The 19,157-nt window shown below is 43.9% G+C and overlaps 1 protein-coding gene and 1 long non-coding RNA gene across 2 annotated transcripts in view; one reads left to right on the forward strand and one right to left on the reverse strand.

Moving 5' to 3' along the window:
- The window catches only part of LOC144888724 (uncharacterized), a 338,047-nt gene that overhangs the window by 57,857 nt on the left and 261,033 nt on the right, over nt 1-19,157 (reverse strand). The gene's annotated exons all lie outside the window — the stretch shown is intronic.
- LOC137439140 (uncharacterized) overlaps nt 1-19,157 on the forward strand; it is a gene marked incomplete in the record, with an annotated part of 59,175 nt that overhangs the window by 15,818 nt on the left and 24,200 nt on the right. The window contains 3 exon segments of the mRNA XM_078767806.1: nt 5,867-5,971; nt 15,711-15,738; nt 18,277-18,418. Of these exon segments, the coding sequence (XP_078623932.1) occupies nt 5,867-5,971; nt 15,711-15,738; nt 18,277-18,418 (275 nt within the window).

Raw genomic sequence — 19,157 nt, forward strand, 5'->3', positions numbered from 1 at the left:
CTACCATCTATTGTGAAAAATCAATCAGGTCCACAACTTTGTCCCATAGGTAGGTTTAATCTCAATTAGATCTCTGGCATCATCCTGTAAAAATACAGTCATGCAATAGATATCAGGATCTTGGTATCATACAGAGAGGACCGATAATAATAGTCAAAGCAAGCGAGTCTAGCATATATGTGCGAGCCTAGCATATACGTACCATTCAAGACTACATGTAAAGTAACTGTCACAGGAGTGGCTCAGCGTCGTGGATGTCCCAGGTTTTATAGACGCCCTTCAGTGGCTGAAGCGAGTATCTCTCCTGGGTTCAACTTTGGTATAATTTCACTACACCATCCATTGTCATAAGATTGGTACTGATCAAGATCAGTGTGCATAGTTGAGGAGGGCGGTAGAGTATTTAGGTGGCAAAAATACTTGAAATTTAGGCGCGCAATACTATGACATCAATTGATGGCGATAGCAGCTTGCCACGCCAGGCATCATACGAAGCGAATAGCTGCGAAAGGGTTAGTAAAAAGTTCACCATTTCAATAAATGTAGCATCAGAGAGCGGCAAATGGCGATTGGCAGGAGCCAGTAACATCAGAGAGCGGCAGGTTGTGAACCAGCAACTACGAACGGCGATTGGCCCGTTGCACGATAGCTTACCTGTACCACGCGACTGTCTCAATCGGGTAACGTACCGTACCCTCCGGCGTACCAAATTTAGATGGCCGGGCAAAACCGTTGGTAACCGCCGAGGTAATGCTAATTCCGTTATGGCCGATTGTTAACCTGGGTAGGAGCAATAGCGGATCAATGGAGGAAAAGACATTCATGGACAGAGAGAAAGGAAAACGTTTAACAATTTGATTTATTACAGATATTTACAATGAAACTTATCGATAGGAAAGAAGAAAAAAAGGACAAAAGGCAGAAAAGTAGCTTATGCTTTGCCTTATTACGATCACTACAAATAAACACAACATGGGCCCAGCACACTTTCATGAGGGAGGGGGAGGGGAACGAACAAACGTTGGAAACCTGCTAGCACAAAGGCTACGGTGCTCCGGATGCCTCTCCTCGCGACGCCCCCGTCCCGGTGTCGCCACCGAGCAGCACGAACTGGTAATGGCGATCCCAGCATGGACCGCCAGGTGAAGGTCGATCATCAGCACAGCAGAGTGAGGTCGATCGTCAGCACGGCAGAGTAACCCAGGCCAAGAGAGGAGCACACGTGATAGGTCAGCAATCTAGGCCCCAAGAGAGGAGCACACGTGCTAGGTCAACAATCCAGGCCCCAGGAGAGGAGCACACGTGCTGGGTCAACAATCCAGGCCCCAAGAGAGGAGCACACGTGCTTGGTGAACCCAGCAGAGAGAGACATGCCCAGAGTCGACAAAGAGACAGGCCCAGAGTGGAGCAATCTTGCAGACACGTGGTGAGTGCATAAGAGACGCCCAGAGTCGACAAAGAGACAGGCCCAGAGTGGAGCAATCTTGCAGACACGTGGTGAGTGCACACGAGACAGGCCCAGAGTGGAGCAATCTTGCAGACACGTGGTGAGTGCACAAGAGACAGGTCCAGACTCGAATAATGCAGGTGGAGAGGCCTGTGAGATGGAGACCAGCAAAGAGCAAAATGTCCACGTGCTGAGTGGGCCGAGAGAGAGCGGCCAGAGAGAGAATCAATGTCTTGAATCTCCCTTTGTTCACCCTCGCCGAGGGAGGGAAGTTCTTGGAGGTGTCCTGTCTCCTGATTGGTGGTGGTGGAGCCCGTTACTTTGCCACACAAGCTCCCCCAAAGGGACTCAGGCCCTGATTGGTGCATATCCCTTATGAGAGGAAGACCTGTCTTTCCCTTTCCCCAACGCATAAAGACATACTAACCCAAAATAAGGGGAAGGGGTTAAGATAATGGTCTGCTATGAAATAACTATTCTAAGGGACCTGTATGGTGGTTGCCATTTACCTTTTAGTGGTTTCCCAAAACCGCAACTATATATATATACAAGTACACATACATTCAAAGTACACCGCCCCATGCCAAATAATTAAATATGCTGCAGCGCGGCATTGCCGGGGCGCCTCCGGCGCCCGGCAATACCGCAGTGCAGCTAATTGAGGCTGCATTGGGAGGGAGAGGTGTACACTAATTGATTGATTAATTGTATAATTAAAATCAATAAAAGATTATCACAAAATATTTTCATAATCAATTGGCTAATCGCATAACTAAACCACTAGTGCTTCATCCGAAGATGTATCTTTTAGAAATTTAATTAAATAAGTCATTTATAATAAATTAAATAATTAATTGATTACTCAATAAATAATTAATCGATTAATCAATAAATAATTAATAGATGAAATGATTAATCAATAAATCAAAAATATCCTTGATAGCCACATCACTTGGTCACTCATGTCCAAATATTAGCTTCCCAGCTCAAAAGGTGCCTGAGATATTGGCCAAATGAGAAAGAAAATAAATAAATGATTAATAATGAAAATAAATAAATAATAATCATAAAAAAATTAAATTCTTAATCAATTTGGTCAGAGAACACATAAACTGCCACTATTCCATCAGAATCTGTAAGTTAAAAAAAAAATTTTTTTTTTGTCATTAATCGAATAATTAAATAATTAATCGATTAATTGATTAATTAATAAATCAAAAATATCCTTTGCAGCCAAATCACCTGGTCATTGGCATGTCCAAATATCAGCTTCCTAACTCAAAAGGTGCCTGAGTTAATGGTCAGAAGAGAAAGGAAATTTGATTAATTAAATAAGTACTTAATTAATCGCTAATAATTAAATAACTCCTCAATTTATTGATTAATCAAAAAAAAAAAATACAGTTTTTGACAAAGGACTTGCTCACTATTGTGCCGAAATTTCAGCTTCCTAGTTTAAAGGATGGCTGAGATATCGTCCGGACAAACAAACAAGAAAGAAAACAAACAAGAAAGCAAGAAAACAAACAAACAAGAAAGAAACCAGAGTGAAAACTGAGTACTCTCTTTCAGCGTGCGTCACTGCCGAGCCCCCTTTGGTGCCCGGCAATGACGATTTGCAATGCCTGGAGATGGCATAGGAAAGGAGCGGTGTACAATATATATATATATATATATGTATATATGTGTATATATATATATATATATATATATATATATATATTGTTACAGACGCGGTTGTGGATGTTGGTTTACCGAGCGGTTTGGTATGACCGCGCCTGCACGTTTACCCGATTATGCTCGAACGTTGACTAAGTCGCGCTATGCTAGATCAATGAAGGAAAAGGACACAACGGCTGGATCAAAAGGACACGACACCAAGGGTTCAGTTCTCAAGACCTCCGGAGGAGGTTATATTAGGGCGGAAGGTCAGATTACAACGACAAGAGGGACAGCATAGAAAGGCAGGCACTTAGACACAGTCTTATCTAGCCCCGACAGACGACAGATAAACGGGACAAAACTGACTCACACGGGGATTGATGGCAAGGAAAGCGGGTAGTCGATGGCTCAAGGTGCACTCTTGGCTCAAGGACAGAATCGACCCGGTCCGGTCCAATGATGCGGGGAGGTCGCTCTCAGCGCTGGAAGGTCGCGACTTGTCTTCTTCAGTCGGGGGCGCATCTCACGTCACGTCCGGTAAGTGGCTGCGTATATCCGGCGGGGAGTGACACGCCCTCGGCTCGTTAGCTCCGCCCCAGATGGAATCGGTCCGCCCTTCTTATTGGGTGCGGGGGGGGTTACTGGCTCCGCCCCTGACGAGGAGCTGACAGCCAGCCCCTTCGTGGTAACCCCGTGGAGCGCATGGGCAATGGCGGCTAACCACGCCGGTGTGAGGACGCACACTCCCCGCACGCCGCGCCGCGCCCCTCTGTTGTTGTAGTTGTTGTTGTAGTTGTTGTTGTTGTTGCATGGGGAAGATGGGAGGAGGTAAGGGGAGGTCCTAAACTCACTACTGGTGCCATACAATCACATTCTGGTGCAACGAAGAGTCAGAATTAATGGAAACGAGTCCTTAACTGACATAGACTAAGAATAACTAGCAAGATGTCCTATAGTTGTCTACGTGAGATGCGGTGGACCTGGGCACGACATTTAATGGGGGAAAAAGGGGAAGGTCGGTTCTACAGAGTGTTATTTACAGGCAATGGGACTAGGGAATGGGGGATTGGGGATAGTTGGGGAGTATTGGGGAAATAGGGGAGTATTTACAAGCGGATATTGAGGCCAAGTCCCATATCCGCAACAATATATATGTGTGTGTGTGTGTGTGTATTATGAATATATATATATATATATATATATACATATGTGTGTGTGTGTGTGTGTGTGTGTGTGTGTGTGTGTGTGTGTGTGTGTGTGTGTGTGTGTGTGTGTGTGTGTGTGTGTGTGTGTGTGTGTGTGTGTATATATATATATATATATATATATATATATATATATATATATATATATATACACACACACACACATATACACACAAACACACACTCTAGATTGCACAGTATAACACAGGCATCATGGACCGAATGGCCCTCTCCTGCCTAAAAGTGATTTGTTGTTAACCACATTATCCCACACAGCATTGGTTGCAATGATCACATTGACCAGCTTTGAACTTAGATGGCATATATATATATATATACATATGAGACCATCAAGCCTATTCACCAGATAAAGGTCTCTTTGCCTGACTTCGACCTGTTCCACAAGTTGAAGCAAGAGTTATTTATGTAAGAAGAGTGACGATGATGATCATGTGAGTGTAGCAGTTTAGTTTATGGAGGAGCCAGATGAGCATAACCAACTGCAGCAGCACTGGACCAGGATGCCTGTCTTGAAAAATAAATAAACAAGAAGATGTCATGCGGAGCACGATACTTGCAAAATACACCCTCTCCCCAAGAAAAAAATTCCATTGATACAGCATGTTGTCCATTTCATCAAGATTAAAATTGACAATCTTGATCAAAGCTTCAGTCAATAGGAAGAAAAGTGACGATTTTTCAGATGAAAAATGATGATTTTGGAAGGTTGACCTTTTGACCTCAAAAATAGTTGGTTTCCCTATTTAGTGACTCAATGTGCAAATGCTGTTCAATTTTCAAGTCAATCGGTTGAGAATTGACGGCTTTTTAGATGAAAATTGATGATTTTTAAAATTTGATGACCTTTGAATTAGGTGACTGATGAATCTGAACATCATTCACTGAACTGAAAAACAGAAACTGAATTCACTGAACTGAAACAAATCTGAACACTGAACATCACCTGAAATTAGGTGATGAATTAGGTGACCTTTGACCTTTTGACCTTAAAATAGTATGTTTCCCAATTTAGTGACTCGATATGCAAATGCTGTTCAATTTTCAAGTCAATTGGTTGAGAATTGACAGCTTTTTAGATGAAAATTGATGATTTTTAAAATTTGACCTTAAGTTGACTTTTGACCTCAAAAATAGTATGTTTCCCAATTTAGTGACTTGATATACAAATGCTATTCAATTTTCAAGTCAATCGGATTTAAAATGGCGATTTTAGAAATGTGACCTCCAGATGACCTTTGACCTTTGACCTCCAAATCAATAGGCTTCTCAATTGGGACGACTTATACAACGTGATGAAGTTTCGTGACGATCGGTTTAGAATTGTGACCTGTAGGCCGGTGACAAACAGACAAACAGACAGAACCACAAACGGAACCGACCAATATACTTGAAAAATCTTCGATTTTGCAAGTAACAATATTTAAAAAGGAAAATGATGACGTTTTATTATGAACTTTCTACAATTCCCCTCGTGTTGAGATCAATTTCATTCCACCTACCCCTCTTCATCTTTTTTCCCATCCCTTTTCAGGCCGTGACAGAAGTCCAAACTTTAAAGAATCAACCATGGACACTGCTACGGAGCTCCTGCGTGATGTAGTGGATCTGCTTCGTCTGGAAAAGGCTGAAAGTCGAGGTGCTGAGACTTTGCTTTTGAACCTCTATTACCATGTGCTGCCACAAACAACTTTTGATCTAGCAGCATTTTCACTGTCCATTGATACGAGTGTACAATTTTATATCCCTTTAAGAACTACTGCGGATGTTGATTGAAGTGCTGTAATTGCTGTAACTGCCACTAAGCTAAAGGAGGAAACCGAGGCAAAACGGACTCTGCTCATCTACAGTGCCTTCAGAAAGTATTCAAACTCTTTGACTTTTTCACATTGTGTTGTTACAGCATGAGTTTAACATGGATTAAATTGAGATTTTTTTTTTGTCACCGAACTACACTTAATACCCCATAATGACATCGTGAAAACACGTTTTTAGAAATTTGTTCAAATTTATTGAACATGAAATACAGAAATATCTAATTTACTTAAGTATTGAGCCCCCTGAATCAATATTTTGTAGAAGCGCCTCTGGCAGCGAATACAACTCCGAGTCTTCTTGGGTATGTCTGTCAGTTTTGCACATCTGGATTTGAGGAGTTTCTTCCATTCTTCCTTGCAGATTTGCTCAAGCTCTGTCAAGTTCGATGGGGAGGTTCGATGAACAGCAATCTTCAAATCGTTCCACAGATTTATCAATGGGTTTCAAGTCTGGGCTCTGGCTGGGCCACTCTAGGACTTCCATGTTCTTGTTCTGAAGCCATCCCAGTTTTGCTTTGGCTGTATGATTGGGGTCATTGTCTTGTTGGAACGTAGATCTTTACTGCAGTCTCAGGTCTTTTGTACTCTGAAGCAGGTTCTCCTCAAGGATTTGCTTGTATTTGGCTCCATTCATTGTTCCCTCTATCCGTACAAGTCTCCCAGTCCCTGCCGCTGAAAAGCATCCTCATCGCATGATGCTGCCACCACCATGCTTCATGCTTGGGATGGTGTTAGATGGTGGATGGATGAGCTGTGCTCGGTTTCCTCCAGATGTAGCGCTTTGCCTTCAGGCCAAAGTCAATTTTCGTCTCATCAGACCACATAATCTTTTGCCTCATGCTCTGAGTCTTTCACGTCAAACTCCAGGTGTGCTTTTTCTCATGAGTGGCTTCCATTTGGCCACTCTCCCATAAAGCCGAGATTCATGAAGTGCTGCAGAGACTGTTGTCCTTCTGGCAGGTTCTCCCATCTCAGGCAAAGAACTCTGCAGTTCTATCAGAGTGGTCATTGGGTTATTGGTCACCCTCCTGACCAAGGTCCTTCTTGTCCGGTTGCTCAGTTTGATTGGATGGCCAGCTCTGGAAAGAGTCTGGGTACTTCCATATTTTTCCATTTCCTAATGATGAAGCTTGCTGTGCTCTTGGGAACTTTCAACACTCCGGAAATTGTTTTATACCCTTTCCCAGATCTATTCCTCCTCACAATTCTATCTCTGAGTTCTTCGGACAATTCCTTGGAGTTCATGGGAGATTTTTTGCTCTGACATGCACTGTCAACTGTGGGACCTTATATAGAAAGGTGTGTTTCTTTCTAAATCATGTCCAATCAATTGAATTGTCCACAGGTGGTCTCCAATTAAGTTGTAGATACATCTCAAGGATGATCAAAGGAAATTGGATGCACCCGAGCTCCATTTGGAGTGTCATAGCAATGGGGTTGAGTACTTATTGATTCAGGACCTCTCAGCTTTTCATTTTTAATTATCTTGTAAAAATTTTTGAAAAAAAATTCCACTTTCACATTATGGGGTGTTATGTGTAGATTAGTGACAAACATCTCAATTTAATCCATTTTATATTCAGGCTGTAACAACAAAATTTGAAAACATCAAGGGGTGTCAATACTTTCAGAAGGCACTGTAAATGAGCCTTTGATAATAATGAATTAAAATGGGTCCTCCAAAGCTACAAAGCAAACACTGCCCTTAAGATTGAATGTTAAAGTGATTTATCCAACACATCATTGATGCCAGGCACTGAAAAACGTGTATTTTTGTTCACTGGATTTGCCAAAAAAAACCCATAAAAACACACCACACATTCTCTTTTTTTATTCTCAACTAGCGAGGTGTCTGTGCTACGCACAGGACCGAGGCCGAAATCTCAGAAATAAAGTTTGCACCAATAAATTCCTCATTCCTGTGACGCTTTCGGTCGAATGTCATGCATTGACAACAGGTTCGTGATGGACATTTGCATGACTCTTACTGCAGCTGAATGTTTCTATACTCGGTCAATGGCGAAACTGCAAATGGAAAATAGGCGCATGTCACGGGTGGAAACCCTCACATCATTCTCCTTTAAACTCGATCTCTCTATATTTTCATTCTCAGCTTTTCATTTTTTTTTTTTTTTCATTTTTCATTCTCAGCTTTCATTTTTCATTCTCAGCTTTTCATTTTTCATAATTCAAATCGCAAATTAATACTATACCATTTGATTATAACTAGGGCATGCCCGTACGTGGGTGCCCGTTCCTTGCCAAAAAAAAAAAAAACGCTACCCGTACGCTCTACCCCGCCCGTACGCCCGTAAACAAAAAAAACAACGCTCTTCGCTTCCGCCCTTCGCTCTGACTGAATTGGGAGAAATAATGCGCATAAGAAATCGAGAAATTATTATTTTCTCCGGAAGAAATCGAATTACGTACCGTAATGGCGCACGCGCTGGGCTCAGCTCGCTCTCACATCGGCCACGCCTACGCAATAACGCGTTCTGTGATTGGCTGCCGGAAGTGCAGTCCTCACTGTCCGGAAGGTCGCAAATCGCAGTTACGATGAATCGCAAATTAGTTTTAATTAGTTTTAAAACATAGTTTAACGGCAACATAGTTTGCCGACGGGAAATAAATGAATACGCTCTCAAATGTGCCATCCGAGGCAGAGTCTGTTCGCCACGTTCGGCACACGTGATAGCTCGCTGCTCTCTGATTGGTTGAATCGTTTTTTGGACATAGCTCGGTAACTACTTCTGCGATTAATTTAAAACCTTGAAAAGGCACATCCTCGGGTCCCCAGCAATATACCTGGCAAGTTTCAAGTATATCGGACCGGTAGTTGTCGAGAAACAGCGGTCACAGACAAACATACATACAAACATACAAACATACAAACATACACACAGAGATTGCTGGAATTATAGATAGATGAATACATAACAAAATGCAATGTTAAAAACATTCATGAACTTAAAGAATATTTACGTCATTCTGACGTCATAACCAATACAGACACATCTGCCAGTGAGACGAAACACCTCGTCCAGATTACAACGACAACAACATGCATTTTAAGGCCATTTTCCCTGCTAGAGCGGGGGTTAGCCTTGCGGTCCCCATGACAATCTTCTCCATCTTGCCCTATTTTCTGCATCTCTCCTTGTTAACCCCCTTGCCCGCATTTCTTCTTCCACCATCTTTAGCCAAGTCTTTCTTGGTCTTCCCCGTCCTCTACTTCCTTCTACATTCATTTCCATCACTCTTCTCAACCAGTCACTTTCATCCTTCCTCAACACATGACCAAACCATCTCAACCTGTTTCTCTTCACAGCATCAATCACAGGCTCTATTCCCATCATTTTTCGCAATTCGTCATTTGTCTTCCTCTCAACGATACTCCGCACATCCATAGAACCATTCGCATTTCCACCCTTTCCAACCTTCGTTGCTGCTCTATGTTCATTACCAATGTCTCGCTCCCATAAATCATAACACTTCTCACACATGCAGCATACACGATCTCTCTATCTAGCGATAGAGGAAATTCGATGGATTACACCTTTCCCTTCAGCTTCAACGACACTCCCCTCCTCATCAGCACGCCACTCAGTTCCCGAAACTTCTTCCATGCACATCTCACTCTAGCAACCGTTGCCGAGTCTGATCCACCTTCTCCATTCACCATGTCTCCGAGGTAGCAAAATGTTTTCACACCTTCCAGCTTCACGCCGTCTCCAAGATCCAACTCAACATTTCCTCCATCTGCAGCTCCCTCTGTGCACACCTTACATTTGAATGTAGCTGCCACACTGGTTAATGACCCTCTCAGACCACTACATTTTTGATGAACCCACTCAGCGCACATTGTACATTGAATGGAGTTCACTCCGACACCCTTCCTGCACACAGCACAGGGCCACTTCCCAGTTCTTTCCACCTCACCACATACTTTACCACTTGCCATCACCTTCCTCTTTCCGATATTCACCTTCAGACCTTTTGTCTCCATACATTCCTTCCACTTGTTCATCTTTTCCTTCAGTCCATCCATACTTTCTGCAATCAACACCAGATCATCTGCATACAACAACTCCCACGGTAAACCCTCCTTTACGTTCTGAGCCAGCACCTCCATCACAGCTACAAATAGTAGTGGACTTAGTACCGACCCCTGATGCACTCCCACCTTCACCTCAAACTCACCACTGTTCCCGTCCTTCGTCCTTACAGCTGTGCGCGCTCTTTTGTACATTGCCATCACTACTCTGATCAACCATTCCTCCACTCCTAACTTCCTCATTGCCCATGTCAATACTTTGCGTGGAACCCTATCGAATGCTTTCTCCAGATCAACAAACCCAAGAAACAACTTCTTCCTCTTCTCCATGTACTTCTCCTGCAACTGCCTCACAATGAAAAGCGCATCTGTCGTTCCTCTTCCTGGCATAAATCCAAACTGCATTTCGTCGATCTTCACTTTCTTCCTTATCCTCCTCTCCAACACCCTTTCCAATACCTTCATTCCATGCTCCAATAACTTTATCGCTCGGTACGAGCCACACTCTAGAGGGTCACCTTTCCCCTTGTATAGAGGGACGAGGGTACTCATTTCCCAATCCACTGGAATGCGGCCTTTTTTCATCGCCAGATTACAGATCTCTGTCATTCTCTTCACACCCCAACTTCCTGCTGCCTTCAACATGTCTCCCACAACTCCCGTCGGCCCTCCCGCTTTTCTACTCTTCATTGCTTTTATCGCTTCCGCAACTTCCTTCTCAGTTATCTTCTCTGCCGGTCCTAAAACTGGGTTACTCTCTATGTTGCCATCCCATTCATTCTCTGTATTCAACAGCATTTCCATATATCTTTTCCATCTTCCTTTAATTCCATCTGGGTCAACAACGATTGGTCCCACTTCATCCTTCAAGCAACTCACCCCCATCACATCACATCTCTCTTTCGCTGTCTGCTTTGCAATCCTGAATACTGCTCTCTGACCCTCTTCCGAATCCAAGCGTTCTCCGAACATTTTCCTACATGCATCCTGCGCCTTTGCTACCTCTTTCTTTGCAGCCTTCTTGGCTGCCTTATAACTTTCATTCTCTGCTGTTTCTGCTCCCGTACCCTTCGCCTTCTGCCTCTCTCCTCTCTCTTCTCATTTAATAGCATCGAAGTCCTTTACAAGGGTGTGGTGCTGACCGGGCCGCCGTTGTGCTGACCGGGAAAACGTGGTGTGGTGCTGACCGGGCTGATGTGGTGTGGTGCTGACCGGGCCGCCGTGGTGTGGTGCTGACCGGGCTGACATGGTGTGGTGCTGATCGGGCCGACGTGGTGTGGTGCTGACCGGGCCGCCGTGGTGTGGTGTTGACCGGGCTGACCGTGTGGTGCTGACCCGGCCGACGTGGTGTGGTGCTGACCGGGCCGACGTGGTATGGTGCTCACCGGGCCGATGTGGTGTGGTGCTGACCGGGCCGACGTGGTGTGGTGCTGACCGGGCCGCCGTGGCGTGGTGCTGTGACGAGATGGAAGGGAAGTGGTGTGAGAATGGTGAAGGGTAGGCAGGGACAGAAATACAAGTTTGTGTGGCAAGGGTGCCCGGAGGGCGTGAATGGTGTTGGTGTCCTGTTTTCTGAGGAGTTTGTAGACAGTGTGGTGAGTGTGACTAGAGTGAGTGATAGGTTGATGATGGTGAAATGATGATTGGAAAGCTCTTGGTGAACGTCATCTCGGGATATGCTCCGCAGGTTGGTCGAAGCGATGAAGAGAAGGACAAGTTCTGGTGTGCGATAGAGAAGCTGATGGAAAACGTGAAAGATGAGGAAGTTGTTGTGGTAGGAGGAGACCGAAATGGACATGTGGGAAGGAGTATGGACGGTTTTGAGGGAGTTCATGGAGGTTACGGATATGGTGTGAGAAATGGAGAAGGTGAAAGGATTTTGGAGTTTGCTGATGGAGCTGATTTGTTGATTTGTAATACTCAGTTCCAGAAAGAGGACAATAAGCTTGTTACATACACGTCAGGTGGGTCGACGACAACCGTTGACTACCTGATGGTGCGTAGGCGAGATAGGGGGCACCTCCGGGACACAAAGGTGATCCCGGGGAGGAGGCTGTTTCACAGCACCACTTGGTTGTCTGCGACATAAGGGTGAAAGGTGCGAGGAGAGCTCGGCGGGTGAAGTACCAACCGAGAATGAAGGTGTGGAGGTTGAAAGAGGTGACAGTAAGGGAGGCATTAAAAGAGAGGCTGAGTAGGGTAGAGGATGATGTGGTTGAGCTTGAAAGTGGTTGGATGTCAATGAAAGCTAGTCTGTTGGGAGCCATTGGTGCGGTATGTGGATGGACAAAAGGACCACCGAGGCACTCGGAAACATGGTGGTGGGATGATGAAGTTGGAAAGAGGATTGACGAGAAGAGGAAGAAGTTCAAGGAGTGGCAGATTGAAAACCTCGTCCAGATTGAAAATCATAATTTTATTATGGAATTTATGAAACCTCCCACCCAACTTAGGATGGATAAAAGTGGCGTCATTCAGGTCGAAACTTAAAATCACGATTGTATCGAGATGTTATCAAACCAGCAAATGTTCGTGATCGTGATCGGCATCCTTCTGTGTTTTCTTCTGGATCGGGAGCACATTCATGCAGGTGCACACTCAAAATCATAATTGTATTGAGGATTTTTTTTTTTAACCTTCCACCTACATTAGGACAGCCGCTGGGACCCCAAAACGTTCCGCAGAAGGTTTGGTGGGGCTAGCCCAAAACTGAGGGAGTAGTTTTGGGACAGATGGTCAGACACTCCTGTTTTATAATATAGATTGCATAAAACTTCAGGAAATCCTGCTCCATTTTGTGTGTGGGGTTGGTCCTTGTGGGGTTGGCTGGGGAAAGTGTTTGGTCCAATTATTTCATAAACCGTCTGATCAGGCCTGATGGTCGACAAAGTAGTTATGGCAAGAATTTGGAATTTGGTCACGGTGCCGGCGGTAGGTAAGCCTACTCTTTGTGAAAGACACAAGGTGGGATCTTTAACGTCCACCAACTAATGCCAGCAGATGGGACACCCAGTTTAACGTCCATCCGAGGAACAGTACACACACATTAATGAATCCCCATGCCTGAAATACCAGGATAACAGTTTATAGCTGGGCCGAGATTCAATCCCAGGCGAGATGGCTTTGAGGCAAGTGTGCGTACTTCTTGGCCATCCTGCCAGCTACGTGGTGGCTACAATGACTGTAAAAAGAACACAGAGACAAGGTAACGCACGTCTGCTGCTCAGTCCATCAGAGGAACTTCCTTGACAGCAATATATAGATATATCTTGAAGAACACTGCTGCAGAAGTTGATTTCACGGAAATGCTCATTGAACATAATCCTCTGAAACGCAATGACTTTCACCCAGATGGTTCAGGTTATGTTTACCAACAGTGATACTGAGAGAAAGTACAGCTGCAGCAGAAGAAATTCAATGCACATTGTTTAAACCATTTCTGCAGACCCTTGAAAAACTGAAAAATGACATAGGAAAACTAGAAGGGCACTCGGTAGAGCACAACCTCCGCCAGGCTGAACAGTTTATGTGTTGTATCCCACTGATAGGCCGGATCTGGATTCGGAACTGAACCAAAATGTAATCGGCTTGTTCTCGTCAACTAATCAACTCGTCCCCCAAGTTTAGTCATAACTCGTCCATAACTTTTTTAAATCGTGTTATATATCGCTTTTCGCCCGATCCCTCAATGGTGAAGAATCACTTAAAAATCTAAAAACTTCGTATCTGAATCCATATTCAGATCTTCACCAAAATCGAATCGATTCGTCCTTCTCACACACACAACCGGTCCACCAGGTTTCGCCCAAATCCGTTCACAACTTTTTGAGATATCCTGCTATGTATCGTTTTTGGCCCTATCTCCCAATGGTGAAGAATCACTCAAAAAAAATTCGATTAGCCGGATCCGAATCTGGATCTTCACCAATATCTAATCATTTCGTCCTTGTCATATATGCTACCTCTCTGCCAAATTTAGTCTGAATCCGTCCACACTTTTTGAGATATCTTGTTCACAGACAAACAGACAAGCAAACAAACAAACAGGGGTGATAACATAACCTCCATCCACCTTTGGTGGCGGAGGTAACAAAGCAGGCTTTTTTTCTGGCAAAAAAAACAAATGGCAGCAGTGTGAAAATTTTCAAATATGACCCATAAAGATCCAACCACTGGTCTGATCAGTACTTTATTTACAAAACTGTCGACTTCTACTCTTGTAAATACTTCCTTCCATGATCAGCTAGAATCATGATTTATTGACTTGAAATGCATCCCATAAATAGTTCAAGATTATCTCCTCGTCTGACTCGCTGGTAATAATTTCTGGTAGTAATAATAAAAAATAGGGACAATGCCCCTGGCCTCACCTGGTAGAACCAGAGAACCACTTTTGTGGGGCAAATCCCTGATTTTAGTTTTTTGATGCTGTGAGCAAACTTTGGTACATCCCAGGTGATGAAGGTTGTGGTCCATTTTCATCGAAATAGTGTGTGTACTGTGTAGCTTCAGAGAAGAAAGCACATGTACCTAATTTAGGTTGGTGCATCGTAGGTGATGAAAGTTGTAGGCAAGTTTTGTATAAATTGTGAGGGTAGTTTTGGAGAGGAGAGCAAATACCTATTTTGGTATTTCGGATATGAAGCTTGTGGCCAAGTTTTATCAAAATCGTTTGTTTGGTTCAAGCAATAATGACTGAAGTGTTCACACACTCACTGACTTTCCTACGGACACTGCCCAATCACGTAAGCTTGCCGGATTAAAGTCCAGGTGAGCTAATAATAACCAGTGAAGTCGATGGCGTGCCCACCTACAGCAAAGGTGAAAGATGGCAAAGAGTTCCACCAGGAATGACACAATATCAGCTGTTGTTATAAAATTATTTTCCCATTTTGACCCCCGTGACTCTAAGTCCTCACCCACTGGGGCCTGCACCGGGGGTCAAGTCCAAAACATTGTTACATATTTCACATGTTTCCTAATGCTGATTGCATATACAAGGTTGAATTTAAAAATGTGCCCGTGATTGATTTTGTTTTGAGGTATTTGACCTTTTGACCCTGCCCCAGGGGGCATGGCCAAAAATGAGACTGCTCTTGCATCTTCTTGCCATGTGTTGATCATAACTAGACAGTGCTGCGAATTTCTGCACCAAATGTTTAGGAGGAGATAGTGTGGCGGATGGACTGACTGACAGATAAACGAACCGATTACAGCATCCGTCTGTCCATCACGCCATCTCCTCCCTCCATTTTTTTTCACCAGGCATGGGAATAATAGTAGCTCGAAGGGCTGATGGAGGTTAGCATATTTTAATCAGCATTCTGTTGATTTTGATCCTTTATGAAAATATCTGTTGTTTCTACAATAATAAAATCTACTGATCGTGTAATAATATTGGACAGAAGATAATAAACATTGTTTTCCATGTCACTGCCGTTTTAGCCTTTTCATAAGAATTTTAAAGAAACCATGTCTCTCATATTATTTATATTTGTTTTTCCCAGATGATGATCACTTGGGTCCTCAAAGAAGGTGAGTTCAACACGTCACCTAGAAATCCGGACCCATCCCCCTCACCCACCTTTGTTGGTGTCCTTAACCCTTTGAGTACGGATGACGTCCAGTGATGCAACCTGCGAAAAAGTTTTGTGTACGGATGACGTTACTACACGTCATTGACTCTACCTATAAATATATCGTCAGTACGTGGTTGCATTCCCGTAATGCCAAATTAATCCCGTACTGGGGGTATTTTTATTAAAAAAAAAATCCCGTACTCAAAGGGTTAACGGCAACGACAACCATTCTTTACCCGTTCAAAGTTCTGAGCAACAGTTTGTTTTCTTTACGGCGTAGCCCAAAGGGCAAAGCCGTCTAGAACAATGTATGTATGTATGTATGTAAGTATGTATGTATGTCAGTATGTATGTATGTATGTATGTATGTCCCCTCAAACGTATACCAATCAGAGCTGAGGATCTGGTCACATGATAGGGTGATGTGATTACGTCTGATGTCATTACATCGGTATAGCAGCTGACTCTCCACACACCGCCATTTTGATTTCAGGCCACACCGTAATCATTCATCCCAGCAAGCTGGTACTCAATTTGCCGACCTCGGAAGGATGGCAGGCTGAGTCAACCCCCCTGGCGTTAATTCAGCGATCGACCGGGATTCGAACCCAGGATCCTGGGATACCAAGCCGGCACCCTAACCGCTAAGCCAACGCCAGGTACCCCGATTCAGAATAGGCACACTGTATCCCTGACCAAGGGTTGGCGTCGGGAAGGGCATCCGGCCATAAAAACATTGTCTCAAACAGGGAACCATGATTGTCATGGGGCCCGCAAGGCTAACCCCCACTCTAGCGGGGAAAATGGCCTTAAAACGATCATTCATTCATTCATTATTCAGGTCGAACATATCGTCAAATCTGTCATATATCACAATCGCCATGCTCTACCTTTACGTTTTTCATTCAATGTGAAACACAAACAAACCGATTGTTACAATGACCATCAAATATCGAAAGCATAGATGTTACGTCTCTTCCAACAAAACAGTATGCACCCAACCCTTGTGGGTATAATCTAGATTACAGTAGATCTTCCTTCAGTTCTGTAAGTAAAACATACCTCACGGACGTCGGGAGTCCTCCAAATTTCTTTGTTTAATGTTATAAACAGCATTAGCGACTGTTTAAAAAGCGAATCATGTGTGTTTGTGGTTTATAATATTTTACAAGCTCGGCTACGCCGCTGTTAGACTTTCGGTCTTGTTTATATCAAAATAGCCATGAATGTCACTCCAAAGTATTTTTATGTATTATTTTCCTGATTTGTCACTTGTGGCTTAATTTATATTACTAGGGCATGCCCGTACTATATATATATCTAAAATTATATCCCCCCCCTCTATTTACATGAAATGGTTTGGTCCATTCGCAAAGCCAAAGCGAACGGCTTGCGAGTACGGTGACAATCCCCCCCCTCTATTTACATGAAATGGTTTGGTCCAAAGCGAACGGCTTGCGAGTACGGTGACAATCCCCCCCCTCTATTTACATGAAATGGTTTGGTCCAAAGCGAACGGCTTGCGAGTACGGTGACAATCCCCCCCCTCTATTTACATGAAATGGTTTGGTCCAAAGCGAACGGCTTGCGGAGTTTGGTAAAGAAATCGCCATCGCGTGCACAAACGCGCAGGAAAGCGAATGAATCGCAAATTAGTTTTAATTCGTTTTAAAACATAGTTTAACGGCAACATAGTTTGCCAACGTGAAATAAATGAATACGCTCTCAAATGTGCCGTCCGAGGCAGAGTCTGTTCGCCACGTTCAGCACACGTGATAGCTCGCTGCTCTCTGATTGGTTGAATCGTTTTTTGGACATAGCTCGGTAACTACTTGTCCGATTAATATGAAACCTTGAAAAGGCACATCCTCGGGTCCCCAGCAATATACCTGGCAAGTTTAAAGTATATCGGACCCGTGGTTGTCGAGAAACAGCGGTCACAGACATACAGACAAACAAACATACACACAGAGATTACTGGAATTATAGATAGATTAACCCAATCATAGTTTGGTGAGAATGTTTTATCGATGCATGCGCAGGTTGTCTGTTGTGACTGATATTGTGATATGACTATGACTGTGACTGTGACTGTGACTGATACGATATTCACACTGGAGCATCATAACTCATGATCTCGGCAATGGTCTCTGCAGCTGCCATGATGATAGAACCAGCTATTTGTTTGTGCTTTTGTTGCTGTTCCCTGCACTCAAGATACTTGAACAGCCCAGTTGTCTGGTATAGAAATAATTCACGAGACTTATTTCTGCTGTGGGAGGTCTTGAAGACAGTGCTGTGGACAATGCAAAAAAACACCTGTTCTTCAGGATTGTCTGCGCTGGCTGGTGTGGGGACTGATATTGGATGTGGGCAGGGAAATGTTACTGCCATGTGGAACACTATGGTCCTTCCTCTCAAAATGATGACCTATGAGCAACAGAGGGGCTTTGACGGCCTCCCGTGTTCGACCTTCCTTCCCTCCTATTCCCAGGTCTGGCTTGCGGCACTCTTATGGCTCTGGTTCATCTTCCCGCTATGATCCATCTCGTTCTTCTCCCCCAAGGGGCTCAAGAGGCCGCCGTGACAGTCCACGCATTCCTCATGGTTCTTCATTTGGCCAATACAACCCATCTGTAAGTAAGCCCCTTCTGGGCCTTTGACAAGGCCACAATCGGCCAGCGTTCTTGCTCTTTGCCTTGGCCTTCTGATTTCCACTGCTGGACGAGGCTCACAGTTCGGATTCCTCATTTCTCCAAATATAATTTTGTATTTTCTTTAAAAAAAAATTTGTATTTTGTATTTTTATGGCTTGATGGGTTAATTATTTTCCACCTTGAACAAAATAACTGAACTGTGTAAAGCAGAGCATTGTCTTTTTACAAGGAAGCCTGGCTGTGGTGTGCAGAATGGATGCTATCAACCAGTATATTGTTGGGGGGGTGTTGTCAACAAGCCCCTCAACAAAGATTGGTTTTTATTCCTGTATGATTGCCGTAATACAGTTCATCTTCTGGCAGAAACTCCCTTCCACAGATCTCCTGATGGCCCTGTTTTCTACTGTGGTTGTGCTTCCCTCTCTCTCCCCCTCTTGTCTCTCGCTCCCTTTATTAGTCCTCTACCGGAGGGGACTATAGGTTTGCACTCCGTCCCTCCGTCTGTCAGTCTGTCCGTCTGTCAGTCCGTCACGCAAAGAACAGTTTTCCAGACTTTTTTTCTAAACTCTTAATGCTAACGATTTCAAACTTGGCACATGGTTTCCTCATGATAAGTTACAGATCAAGTTCGCACTTCACGACGTTTCGATCATTTTTGACAAAGTTATGGCACTTTGAACTTTGGTAATTTCCCCAACAGTTTTCCGGACGACAGACT

The sequence above is a fragment of the Myxine glutinosa genome, chromosome 13 (assembly GCF_964187855.1).
Source record: "Myxine glutinosa chromosome 13, kmMyxGlut1.1, whole genome shotgun sequence".
In the NCBI taxonomy this organism is placed as follows: Eukaryota; Metazoa; Chordata; class Myxini; order Myxiniformes; family Myxinidae; genus Myxine; species Myxine glutinosa.